Genomic DNA, 14,252 nt, shown 5'->3' on the forward strand with positions numbered 1-14,252 from the left:
ATTAAATTATTAATTTTCATTTTGATTAGCATCAATAAATTGTAATGATAAGTGATATCATTATAATCTTTTAATCAATATACCTAATTAAAAATTCATTAATTATTTAATTGTTATTTAATTTTCGAAATGATTAATTGTACTTTTAGTTATTTTATTAGACACTTAATTATTCAACTACTCATATATGAAAAGTATATTGTGAAAAATCGATAGAAAATCAACCAGAGTCATCTTATTATTTAATTATTATTTATAATATTAATTATATAATTAGTTATTTATATTTCAAATTATATTAATTGAACTAATTATATTAATTTTAAGTAATAATTATACTACTAATTATGCATTAATTAGAATATATTTTTAATTAATTTTAACTAAACCAGTTAAATTATATTAATTAATTACTATGGAATGCCCGCCGATTTCAAGAATTTTTACGCTGTCTGGCATTAGCAGAAGGCCTAGGTTTGCTTTTCCCTTCTCTAGCAGTTCGATTTCGACTGCGCTTCGAGGTAAGAGTTTGAACGAGCCGCTTAAAAACTTTTTCGCCTCCTTCGACGACGTATCTTCCTGCCGGATCAGAAGTCACGACAGCTCGCTGTTCTTCTGCTGGATCGGGAAGTAAAGAAGACGACGGAGGGAGCTCGCCGTTGCGTAGGTAACCATTTTCTCCCTTTCGCGCGCTTCTTCGGCCAACTCCCATAAATCCGCCGAACTCCTAAATCCGGGATTTACTGAAAAAGGGGTAACAGCGGATTTATTCGGCCGTGAGATCTATGCCGAGTCGAAATCCTGTTTGGCAGGATTTACGCTAAACCCTGCTCAAATGCTGTTGCCAAACAGCCCCTAAATCCGGCGAACGACGGGATTAAGTAAATCCCGGATTTACGATGTTAACCCATTAATCCGGGATTTACAAGGGATTGGATTTACTGCGTGCTCGAAAACGGTTCGGCAGGACTAAATCCTGCTGCAAATCCGATACCAAACAGCCCCTAAAGCTCCCGACCATAATCCAAAAGACTGTATTATTAGGAGAAGAGAGAAGGACAAGTAGAACTGTTGATGGCGGCGGCGGAGTTCGTTAGCGGCATGGATGACTGTCGCCTGAAACCACCTATGCTACGTTCGGTGCTGCGTGATCGCCTCCCCGATGAGAAGCGGCCATTTCGTCCCACAGAGCTCACCGCTGTGCTGTCCCACATGCGAACCCATGGACTGCTATCCGAGCGCCACTCGGACATCGCTGAACGTAAGCTTGTTGAGGCATGGAGGTCCGCCGTTGATGGTTGGGTTGAACGCGTCCTTTCACTCGCCTCGAATAGCGCGGTAGTTTCTCGTATTGTCTTTTTCTCCTAAAAAATTTCATCGCAATTACTTTCCTCTTCTTCTTCTTCTTCTTCTTCTTTTTTAATTTGGTTTGCCAGATTTTTTCTTACTTCCAGTGGCATTGTTTGAATTAGGAAAGATACAGTTTTGGCTGTTCAAATTTGTACTTTTGGTGAAATACCATATATTTTTTACTCCGTAGTTTGCATTTAATGATCTAGCCAGACAAGTGTTGGGCCGGAATTTGTTTGCTAGGGGTAACGAGCGAAGAATGCTGCTCTGATCGTTTCCAGTCATCATACGCTATTTGGTTTCAAAAACTTATTGAAAACTTTCAGGTATTCTACAAAAATAGTTTTATGAGCTATCATTTATTAGTTATTAGCATTTGTGGATATTATTATGTAGTTTCATTCCTTTCCGTTGATTCAAACAGTCTCCAACCGCCACCCATTTTATCAAAGTTGCTTGCTGTGCTTCATTGGCTGATCTTTTTACGAGGTTAGTTGACAATCACTTCTCATTTTTCTTGCGGATACATAAATTGATTATTTTAAAAATAATATCAATATTGTTCATTAATTGTGATAAATCATAGATTTTGAAAGGGTATAACTTTTTTTTTTTTGAAAATTATATATATGCAAAAAGAAATATATGTTATTTAAAGACAGTTGATTTTCTTTTCTAGTGTATTTCAAGTAAGCGCAATTTCCAAGGTGATTATTTAACTATTACAATTTTTTGGTTAAACTTTTCTTGTGATCTTTGAAAAAGATTTGCTTAAGTTCAAGAAATTAAGAAGTTAGATTTAGAGCATGTCTAGTTCCCGCAGTTTTAATTTACTTTTATTACATGTATGGCAAATGCAACCTATGCTCTTCTAAGTACTTTGAGGATGAAAACTCAATTTTGAGTAGCATATTTTAATTTATTGACGTCTTCCTATTGTCATCAGGTTGGCCTGCTTTCCATATCTTAAAAAAGATGGAACATTGCTTGCTAGAAAAGTTATCCAGCCAGTTATGCAGATTTTAAATGAGGATGTTGGAGAAACTTTGTGGGTTAGGTTCCTCAAATAATTTTTTTTTCATATTTTGTATCATTACCTTTTGTAGATTATTGATTCTTTTCACATTTATTACATGTTTGTCCAGGATGTTGCTGTAAAATTGCTATGCACGCTTATGTCTTTCTTTCCATCATCTATACGTCAGCACTATGACACTGTAAGCAAAAACACTTGTGCTCTCTTGTGATTTTTCAGTGTGCTGACCATCATTTCTTATATATATATATATATATAGAGGCTGAATGTCATGGCATTATGATCCACACTACTGATATTTAGTTTTTGGCAATCACATCTAAATTTTTTATATTGAAGTAATTAAACTTGTTTTAATATGCTCTCAATCTACCTTGTGAAAATGGGAAACTAGCAAGTTAAAAGAAAACTGTCCAATATGTCATGCACTATGAATAATTGATTAATTTTAGGTCAAAAGCTGTCATAGTAGATAAACGAGTTAGAAAAGGGTGGTTATGATGATGCTAAAGAAGAACTGATAACAATGTTAATGTTCTGCTAATCACTATCATTAGAATAAGAGACGGGTGCGTTGAAAAAGTTTATTGAAATTATTGCCTATTCTGAAATTTTATAATTTATGATTAAAGTGAACGGTTTTTATGCAGACCTTTCTTCTTATAATCTGTTCTATCCTATGCAAAATCTGCAGTTTTCAGAAGAATTTTATAATTGCCATCCTTTCTTTTATGTGTCTTTATGCAATGCCAATAATGTTCTATGAGATCTTAATTTTATGTCAGGTTGAAGCTGTTCTTACTTCAAAGATCATGGCAGCAAAATGTGACTTAAATACGTCCAAGGTGATGACAAGTTTTTAACAATTACAAGATAAATTATCAGAATTGTTATCATTGATAGCCAATTGGCTTGCATTTTCATTGCGATTTTTATGTGTTAGTTCTCATTTATGAATATTTTGTGACCGTTTTCTCAGAAATTTTCCCTTGGCTTAGCAATACTTCCTAAGGTGAAAGGAGATGAAGAAAGCTTCTGTTTGATTATTGAGAAGATTCTTATAGCCATAAATTCAATTCTCACTGATGCTTTCCAGGGACTTGAAGAAGGTGCAAATTCCCCACCTTTATTGAATCTATTATCGGTCTTTACATCTTAAGTAACATATATTCTCTTATTTTCTAGAAAAGAAAAGTTCTGAGGTAATGAGAATGATAGTTCCTCCAGGCAAGGATCCCCCACCCCCTTTGGGAGGCCAAACATTGCCAGGAGAAGCATTTGAACCAGCAACCAGAAGACTAAGTGAATTACTAGTTCCCAGAGTGACTACTCTAATGCATTCTTGCTGTGTTATGCTCACTAATCCTTATCCTTTTCCGGTATGTCATGAATTTAATCTATCTTTCATCGCTTGACTCATTTGGCTGTGTGAGAAGAGATTAAAGAGTCGATGTTCTCCTTATATGATCAAAAAAGTGAAAGTTACTTATGAATTGAGCTTCACCTATTTTTTGGAGTAATTTAATCATTCATCAAACACTTAAATTAAAAGTATGATAATTTGAAACCCCTGTTAAAATTCAAGGTTTTACTTGTGTATTTCATGACAACAACAACCCATTATTTGTGGTCGGCTACATGAATCATTTTTCTCCAATATGTTCTATTAAGAGTCAAATTCTCATTGAAATATGATGAAAATGTTATTTCTAATACTTTCTAATCAAGCCTTTTTAGGTCAAAATATACTTTTCTTAACATATGCCATAACTAATACATACACTCTTCTAATCAGGTCATCAGAAGGCTAATGTTTTATGTAACCAAACCATCTAAGACGACTCTCTCTATATCTTATCTGCCACTAAAGCTACTCCAATATTTTCATGTATATACTTATTTCATATTATGTCTCTAAGTGTAAAGCTGATCAACCACTTGAGTATCCTCATTTTTGCATCACTTAATTTAATTATGCTTCTCTTTTAATGATCAATATTATGCACCAATAGGCATTGCATGTCTCAACATCATCTTATAAAATTTCCCCTCAAGTTTGAGTAGCATTTTTCTATCACACAACAAGCTCGATGCATCTCTCCACTTCAACCATCCATCTTAAATTCTACTAATAATATACCAATCTATTTCATCATCACTTTATACAATAGACCTAAGATATGTAGAATCGTACTCTTTTTAATGACTTAATTACCCGAAGCTGCCACTATATCTATTACTATTAAAATTACACTCCATGTATTCAATTTTAGATCTACTCAAATAAAAATCCTTAAACTCTAAGGTTGATCTCCATAAGTTCAAGTTTTCCTTCAATACCCTCTCTAGTCTTATCAACAAGAAGAATATAATCAACAAAAATCATACACTAGGGTACATCCTCTTCCAAATGTCTTGTAAGAACATCCATGTCTAACCAAAAAGATACATGCTTAAAATTGATCTTTGATGTAATTTAACTGAAATAGAAAAATGCTTCGTCAAACCACCTTGTATTTGAACACAAGTAATAACTCCTACATATACATCCTTAATGACTTGAATATAAATATTTTAACTCATTTTCTTCTAGAATTCTCCAAAGCATTTCTCTTCGAACTTTATCCTATGATTTCTCTGAATTAATAAATATTATATGTAGAACCTTCTTATTCTTTCTATACTTCTCCATCACACATTTTAATAAATGTATAACTTCCATACTAGACTTGCCCAAAATGAATCCAAATTAATTTTGAGAAACATTAGTATCATGTCATATCCTATGCTCAATTACTCTCTCCCATAGTTTTAATATATGACACATTAATTTATCCTCTATAATTCACAAACATTTGTACATCACCTTTATTCTTAAAAATAAGAATCAACACACTCCTCCACTCATCTGATATTTTTTAAGTCTTTAAAATAATATTGAAAAAAATTAATAAGCCAAGAAATTCTTTCATCTCTTAAATATTTTACATATCGCAATGAGATTATCATCCTATCCAATTATTTTTTCACACTTCATTCTCTTTAAATCCTCTCTAACTTTGATTTTATTAATGCGATGATAACAAAGTTAATCTCTATTTTTTATTTAAGGTGCTAAGTTCACTAAAGTTAATTATATTTTCATAATTTTCATTGAAAGTTTATTAAAACATCCCATCCACCTATGTTGAATATTTTTTTTAATAAAAGTACTTTTTGATATTCATCTTTAATTCATTTCACTTGAACTAAATTCTTACTTCTTTTATCTCTTTGCTTGGCTAACTTTACATCTTTTATCCTTAGTATTTAGTCTAGTATATAAATCATTAAAAGCTAAATTATTTACATCACATATTATTTCTTAGATTCCTTATAAGCTCTTCTATATCTTTCACAATTTTCTAAGTTTTTACATCTAAACTAAATTTTATAAAAAAGCTTCTTATTTTTTCTTTTTTTTTTTGCACATTTTAATTTTACTATTAATTATTTTGTTATTTGGAGCTTTTTCTTTTGATACTCCAAACATATACTTTACAATATTCATAATATCATTTATTATTTTTTTCATATAACATTAATTTTCTCATGCACAATTAAAATCTTGAGATGATGAATTTTAAAAACTATTTTTATTAGCATTTTTTAAATGCTCTCTTCTAATCTTAGGATAATATTTTTATTTTATTTTTCATTTTTTGCCTCTTCATATTAAAGTTTAAAACTAAATTTTACTATAAATAACTTTGTAATCTTTGCAATCTAAATGATTTTCTTTTATTATAAGAAAATAATCAATCTCAATTTTACTATATCAATTCTCATAAGTGATGAGATGCTCCTTTCTTCCTTTTAAATAAATTTCTAGAAATTACAAAATTATAAATTAGAGTAAAATCTAATATAGTCCTACCACCTTTATTTATCGCTCAAACTCATAGTCATCATAAATATTTTTAAAATATTATACCACTCTACCAAATGTTCATTTAAATCCCCTTCAATACATCTTCAAATCTACTAGAGTAACATAAACACCTATAATATTAATAATATTAGTAGTGCAATCTTTAAAACTATAATTTTATATCTAATTTTATTAATTTCTACAATATTATCCTTCAAACTCTTATTTATAATCACACATGCACAATTTCTAATATGTGTCCTACCTAAATATCATATGTTAAATTCTAAATTATAAAGCTCCTTAGGCTTCTTTCCAACCCATTTTGTTTTTTGAATGCATATAATATTTATCTTCCTATGAATCATAATATCTATTAATTTCATTAAATTGACTTTAAGTGAGTATATATTGCATGTTCATATGCTAATTTTACTTTTATGAACTAGCTTCTTAGCCCATATCCATCCATGATGTGGGAACCTTTGCTTATTGAATACTGCACCTGAGCATTGGTGCAGCGGCCGTTGCACACTTCTTGTTGTATTAAGGCCATCCACCACATCGCTTTCAAGGAAAGCTCTAATATTAATACAATGTATTAAATGATTCATGCTATTATTATTTGACAAATTTTATGCAGGCTGTCGACAATCTCACGCAATCATTCACTTTTCTCATTCAGGATTTGATACCTGACAACAATATTATTTACTTGTGTATTTCACTATTTCAAAAATAAAAATTCAAATGCACCATAAATTTCATCAACAAGTCATGGATTAATTTCGCCTCGTTTGAAGGTTTTTTTGTTTTAAAATCACAATAATCTTCTTATGAATTAGAGTCTGCTATTGAGAAAATTTTAGTGCATCCAATTGATGAATGAAGGATCTTAAAAGTTCTTGAAATCACATGTGCCACTTGCCTTTATGATGTTAAAGATAATGAATGATTTTAATCATATATTTTGAGGTCGACATTGAAATTTTAAAAGGAGGAGAAGATTTTTCTACTTCTAGGAAGCGAATGACTATTCTCCCAATTTCATCCATTACTTTATGTTATCTTCATTACTCAAGATCACACTAATTAAGATTCACTTGGATCAAGTTTCATTAAATTTTATGATGATTCAACGATTACTGCAGCATATGATAAACACAAGAATGGTTGTAAAACAAATAGAAATCCTATTAGAAATTTTATTTTACCCTTGTTTAACCAAATTAAAATTTTTCAATACATTCTAGATATATCAAGTATTGAAGATGCATTTGATTCTAAGCCTCTTTATAATCTTGACACTTTGATATCACATATATTTTATCAGTTAATCAAATTCATTTATTGTAAAAATTTTGATGTATTCAATTAAAGATTAAATGATTTTGAAAAATTATAGAAACCTCATTCCACTAATTTTAATGGTTTTAAATGGAATTAGCTGCTTTGATCTTGCATTTGAGATGATATATCTGTGTATGCACGCATAATTGTGTGCCTAGTGAATATGTGTGTGCTTGTACCTATATTTTAATGTATCCTATTCATGATCAAGTAATTCTAAATTTTTTTAAACACACTAGCGTAAATTTATTTAGCAAAATGGATTGTTTTGATATGATATTTGAAATTTATACATCAAAATATTCATAGGAGGGTAGATACATTCTTTGACATTTATGAATATACTTGAGTATTTTAATATATTTTATTGAAAAAAAAGTCAAATTTGATCTTGTACTAGTTTAGGGGTGTTTTAGTCCCAGACTAGCTAATATGTTCAATTTAGACTCTTAACTCTTTAAATCTAATCCAAAATTCCTCCTTAAATTTATCAACTTTTATCCAAATAATCCTGTAAATGAACTATTTTGGATCATTGACTGATCAAGTGATTAAATTTAACATATTAAATAATTGAGATTAAAATGGTTCCATAGAAATTGCTTGCTTTGACATTTTTCTCAAATTTTGTTAGATTATTTGTGTTAATTTCTTAACATTTTATTACATCAGATTTTTAACGCCTCCTTTTTATAGGTGTCCATTCCTGTGCGCCCTTTGATAGCTACAGTTAGGAGAGTGCTTCAAGTGGATGGTTCTTTTCATGGAACTTTGTTTCCTTTGATCACTTCCACGCATCAGGAACTTCTTTGTGCAGTGCTTCCAGCCCTTCATCTTGGTTGCTTGGATTTTCTTATTGCTATTATTAAAGGTTTACGAAGGTAAGAGTTTTATGTATCTTTTGATTAGTTCTTTCAACTCACATGGGTAATCTTGTTTTTAAGTGATTTTTTTCCCCTTTCTGATTAGGTGTAGCAGTAGCAATGTAATGCACATTTTAGCCACTTGAATATCAGTTTTTCTTTTAAACCCACTATTTCATTTTCCTCAAATTTTTATTAATATTGGTAGAGTTTGTGTTTATGCAGTGTAGTTATACTCTGTGGAAATATTAATGGCCTTTTTTTCTTTACCGAAAGTAAGATTATGTTGTGCCATTAGTGAATGAAGTTATCTTATTATTATTTTTTTGAATAGGCTTTGATGATTTCCAGACATTTGTTCTGATGTAGTTAATTCTGCCTTGAACTACAATCCTGCATGAAGTTTACTTTATAAAATTGCTCTCACTTAAAAATGCAATCTATGGCTGCAGCCAACTCTTGCCACATGGTGCCAATGTTGTGCGGCTCCTCACTGAATATTTCAGGAGAGCTAGGATGCCGTCAATAAGAAGAAAAGTATACTCTATAGTGCAGATGCTACTGATCTCAATGGGTGTTGGTATGCTTACCTCATTTGTTTTCCAATGTGATTCTCAGTTTCCAATCTTTAATATTGTTCTTAGTTAAAAAAACATTCAAGGACGAAATGCTAACTATTTAGCTATCTTTATAAGTGACTGGTTTCTATTATTTCTTAAGGAACGGGTAATCCTTAATTAGATTGTTATAAAAAATGCTATCTACTTTTATAAATAAATGATTATGATTAACTCTTGAACTTTGACCTTGATCAGGAATGTCTCTTTACCTTGCTCAAGAAGTAATTAATAATGCTTTTGCTGACCTTACTGATAACCTTGAGCTTGGGAGTAGTGCAATGCTTTCCAATATGCAATCATCTATCTTAGTTGGTGGGACATTTCGACAAAATTACCACAAGAAGAGGAAACGTGATGCCTCAGTAATTCCAGTGGAACATTCCAATGGTGTTGATTTAAGCGTTAAGACTTGCAGCAAGAAATCACAAGCTCCTCTTTCTGTGAAGATTGCTGCACTAAAAGCATTGGAAGCTCTTCTTACAATGGTACGAATGTAGTGGCGAAATTTCTTTTTAAAAATAAAGTTATAAGCATCTCTCTGACCTTAGTTGTGTTGAAAATCTTTGCTGTTTAACTTTGACAATTTTAAGTGTTAGCTGATTCCAGCTTTGCATTTCATTAGGATGGACAGCAAATCTTTCATCACATAACGGATGTTTAGGAATGGTCATGACATATGCAAATGGTTTCGGCTAATTATTTTACTTATATATAAGAAATTTTAAGGAAAATTGGAACTTCTTTCTGAATTTAAAATTGGTTCAAGCAAGAAATGTTCAATGATACATTCCAAAGGTATATGAGTTTCAGCTTTTCATATCTGAAAAACATCTATCTTTTGTTGTCTTAATGGGCTTAAAGTAGAACTATGCCCACATTTTTTTTTCTGCATTATATGATACGTGTTTGTGTTATATAACAAAATTTAAAAAGTTCATTACCCACTTTCTAGGCCCTCATCAGGTCTGTCAATATTCGACACGACCCGAAACACGACTCGGAAATGACACGGAAAAATCCGTGTTCGGGTCAACCCGGGTAGCGAACGAGTCGTGTTCGGGTCAGAGAAAATGACCCATTTTTTATTGTGTCGTGTTCGGGTCAACCCAGAAACATGAGGATGACCTGATGTCAACCCGTATTAATTTGACTCGGTTGCTCGACTGCTCGAGTTCGCCGCTACACACGGAACCGCGGGTTATGGACTCAAGGCGTCATTGAATCAAGGCTTAAATAATTACTTATCCCATTTAGATTTCAGCAATTCCGTCATTTCGGTTCGAAACTTTGAGACTATGAGTTAGCTGCATGCTGGAGAGTGGTGGCCCTTGCCCAATTGCCCTAATTTTCCGCCTTTCCTGAGTTTCCTCTTCCTTCTCCGTGATTTAGCGGTTGTTGTTTGATCGATTTCGCAAGAATCGCAGGTGATGAATTCTGATTTTAAGTCTCCTTCTCCCCTTGAAGTCTCGTTTTCTCCCTATGTCGTTATATACTGAGAACCGGAATTTTCTTTTTATCTTTTGGATATAATGTTTAGATAGGATTATTGCTTGGCAAATGGCAAGATTTTTTTTTCTTTATTATGAGTTTCTCATTTCTCAAGCAGAAACTCTAGGTGATGCCGTGAAGGTTTCGCGATTAGCAAATCCTAGAGTTGATTATCACTTATTTCCTTTATTTTGTACTGATTTTCAAGATTTTGTTTATGTTTGACTACATTATTAACAATATTTGAGTTTAACCGAAATCCCTTTCACCCTTTGTCACTCTGTTCATGTTCATCATCTGTTCGTCGTCGTTGTCGTTATGTAATTGATTTTAGGCTTTTAGCTTTGTTTAAGACTTAAGTTATTTCTTTTGGTTGTGGCTGTGGACTGATTTTTAGTTGATCTTAGGCTTTTAGCTGTAGCCGTTTGCTGTGCTATTGTGGTCCTGGGGAGTGTGGTTGTGTGGACTATGGAGTAACCTGTGGTCCTTATATAGGTTGTAGCCTTGGGCTTTTAGCTTAAACATTTAAATGCTATTTAATGTTATTGTACATTTGTCATAGTTTTTTATACATTATTGTTGTTGGAGGGTGGAGCCATGTATTACAATATTAGTTTGTGCTTTATGATTGAATAGTTGTTTATATAATGTTGTTGTTGAACAGATGGAGGATTCTAACATAGTGGTAGAAAGTACTCCATTCATTGAGAATGTGGAAGTAGGAAATGCTCCTGTTTTAGTTGACATTGAAAAAGACGATTAAACATTTTCCGTGTCGGGTCGTGTTGACCCGAAACTTGTTTCGGGTCGTGTCCGGGTCGGGCTAGGTACAACCTGGTCAAATTCGGGTCTGACCCGAACACGACCCGCCGACACGAATTGACAGCCCTAGCCCTCATTTTTTAACATTTTACATTTCACCCCAATTTTTTTAAATTCCAGTGATCCATATGATTTACTTTTTCATATATCACTTTGCTTATGGTATTTGAAATCAACTTACCGCATCCTTTTCCTGTCTTTTGTATTTTGGTTTCAATCACTACTTATGAAACTTAACAGGGTGGTTCGTTGAAATCTGAGTGCTGGCGTCCAGATGTTGATTTTCTGGTGATAATTGTGGCTACGAATGCTTTTGATTCAAGCTGGGCGAATGAAAACAGGTTGTGTTTATTGAAACATGAATCCTCTTTTGTTGATTATCAGTTAGCAACCTTGGAGGTGCTGCTAGCATCTCTTCTTTCACCAACTCATACTCGATCTCCATATTTATCCCAAGGTCTTGATCTATTTCGAAGAGGTAATAATGCCATCAACTAGGTTTTTAAACTTTCAAGTAGCATGATCAATTTTACTAGTTCAATTGATTATTTAACTATACATTGCCCTTTGGATCCATCATTGATAATGACCTTTATAACTCTTTGTTCAATATTTGGTGTAATTTTGAGTATGATGTAGTGCTTTAAGAGGACTTTAGTGTTTTTTTTTCCTTTTAAATGATTATTTCAACTTGCGATTTAGCTCACCCTGCTTTCTCCAAACCTTCCATCTAAATTTTCTATATTCATTGCCTCGATACTGTCATATTGGAGTTTTAGTGTTTGTCGCTATTTGCTCTAATGAATAATTTAATATAATGAATTTTGTAAAAAACATATAGATCTTAACAAATCTAACAACTACAGTTCTCGGATCTTGTTTTGTTTTATCTCGTTAAGGTTCATCAATTAGCACATCATCGAAGTTAAAAGCTAGTTTTTCAACACACAAGAAAATCTTGTAAATGCTTTTGTTTTCTCATTCCAATGATTCCTGTGGAAATTATACTACAGGAAGGCAGGAAACTGGATCAAAGATAGCTACCTTCTGTGCACATGCCCTTCTTGCTCTTGAAGTTCTCATACATCCTCGTTCTCTGCCACTTGAGGACCATCCCCCTCCCAATAATCTATCAGTTGGTGAAGGATTCAACCAGAGTTTTGCAAGCGGTAACTTCAACAATAGTACTAAAACAAACCTCCCTTCTTTCTCAAAAGGTGATTTAGGACTCCTTGATGAAGAGGATGAAGAAGAACTATCCAGCGGTTCGTTTGATGAGGAGGGACCAACTTCATTAGAGAACAGAAATCTGAATGATAAACACAATTCTGAAGATATTATGGAGAAACCTTTGGCTAATAATTCAGAAGTCAGTCATCATGTTTTAGAGTATGAAGACAAATTTTCACAAAATGTTGGTGTAGAGATGGAAGGCTTTGGCAGTGGTGAAACTACTATTGATAAAGAGAAAACTGAAGAATCTACGCCTAGAAACGAGATTAGCTTCCACAATGCTTCACACAATAAGATGGATTTTGGCCAAGGAAATTCTGCAGTATTTGCTGCAGAGATGACGCTATGGAAAAGTGAGAGTCTCGTGAACATACCTGTAAATATGAGCAACCATGGCAGCAATGCTCCTGACCTCTCAATTGGCAAGATTAAAGAAGATTCTAGTCCTAGAAGTTTGTACAAGGGAAAGGATGCAATGTTATCTTATGATTCGGACTCTTTTTCCTTGGATTCATTGCCAGATATTGTGGACGGTGATCCTGACTCTGAATAGAACATTATAAAATTTTTAAGTTAATGTAGAGCTTATGGCCATAATGGGAAGATAGGTTTTTATTCTGTACCTGACCGAAATATATTTTTTATTATATTTTGCTCCATTATCTATTCATTTTAATTCTGTTGATCAGTAAAACTAGTCTGACTATTAGGTTTATTTTTTAGTTATAGAACATTCGAATATTTTACACCAAAAATTCTTGGTCTTTTTTTTTTGTTTTAAAAATTCAACAAGATGTGGATAATGATCCCATTCTCACTTTATGTTCCCTCTTCTCAACCTTCACTTTTCATTTGATTCATTCCTTCTCTTCAGTTGCAGGTACGGTCTCTTCTGATTAATCCAACATTTGTTAGCTTTGCTAACTTTTTTGTAGTTCAGCTTGGCTTTGCGCTTTAATAATGATCCCATTCTCACTTTATGTTCCTTCTCTTCAGTTGAGAACTCGATAAGTTGCTTGAGGATGATACCTTTGGGTTTGTGAGTGTTTTGATTGAAGGGACTTATTGCAAAAGCAATATTTAGATGAATAGGATAGATAAGTTTTTCAACTAATCATTTATATTATCATGTGTATTTATGATCCATTAGCATCTAACTTTTGACCTGATTCAGTTAGGGTTTTACAAGATTTGCTATTAATTATTTTTATCTCTTCTTGTAGATCCACAACATATTTTTGTTAAGAGAAAAAATATTTTTTTGTTCTGATTGAACTACTGATGTATATCCAAGAAGAATTTTTGTCCAACTCTTTGATCTCAATTGTTTTGGCAAGCTTTCTTCTGAGGGTCTCCCATTCTTTATTACAAGAACCAATTGTAATTATGTTGTCATCATATATAATAAAAATTGATATCTTACTATTAGTGGAGTGTTTGGAAGAGGTATGACTCTCTTTAATTATGGCTTCTGTAAATATGCCAAATCATGCTCTTGGGGGACTACTAAAAGTTCATTTAGGGCCTTTTTCAAATTGCACTTCTTGTTCTTCGTGAATGAGCTATCGAATCATGGTGAA

At 32.6% G+C, this 14,252-nt stretch overlaps 1 protein-coding gene across 3 annotated transcripts; it reads left to right on the forward strand.

The window, feature by feature from the left end:
• Positions 1-464: 464 nt before the first annotated feature.
• On the forward strand, positions 465-13,366 carry LOC110095955 (proline-, glutamic acid- and leucine-rich protein 1-like). Of its 3 annotated transcripts, none has more exons than XM_028693391.1 (14): positions 465-667; positions 1,032-1,338; positions 1,560-1,676; positions 1,775-1,839; positions 2,297-2,402; positions 2,496-2,567; positions 3,172-3,231; positions 3,366-3,495; positions 3,572-3,765; positions 8,343-8,527; positions 8,962-9,089; positions 9,325-9,614; positions 11,680-11,917; positions 12,453-13,366. In XM_028693391.1, exons 2-14 carry the CDS (start codon positions 1,075-1,077, stop codon positions 13,223-13,225), a joined length of 2,622 nt encoding a protein of 873 aa, XP_028549224.1. In that variant the 5' UTR covers positions 465-667; positions 1,032-1,074; the 3' UTR covers positions 13,226-13,366. The 3 variants fall into 3 exon arrangements, with proteins under 3 accessions (XP_028549224.1, XP_020677381.1, XP_028549225.1); XM_020821722.2 differs by having other exon boundaries at positions 466-667; positions 1,045-1,338; XM_028693392.1 differs by lacking the exon at positions 465-667 and having other exon boundaries at positions 1,197-1,338; positions 1,564-1,676.
• The last annotated feature ends 886 nt before the right edge of the window (positions 13,367-14,252 follow it).

Source organism: Dendrobium catenatum, unplaced genomic scaffold (assembly GCF_001605985.2).
Source record: "Dendrobium catenatum unplaced genomic scaffold, ASM160598v2 fragScaff_scaffold_265, whole genome shotgun sequence".
NCBI classification, from domain to species: Eukaryota; Viridiplantae; Streptophyta; class Magnoliopsida; order Asparagales; family Orchidaceae; genus Dendrobium; species Dendrobium catenatum.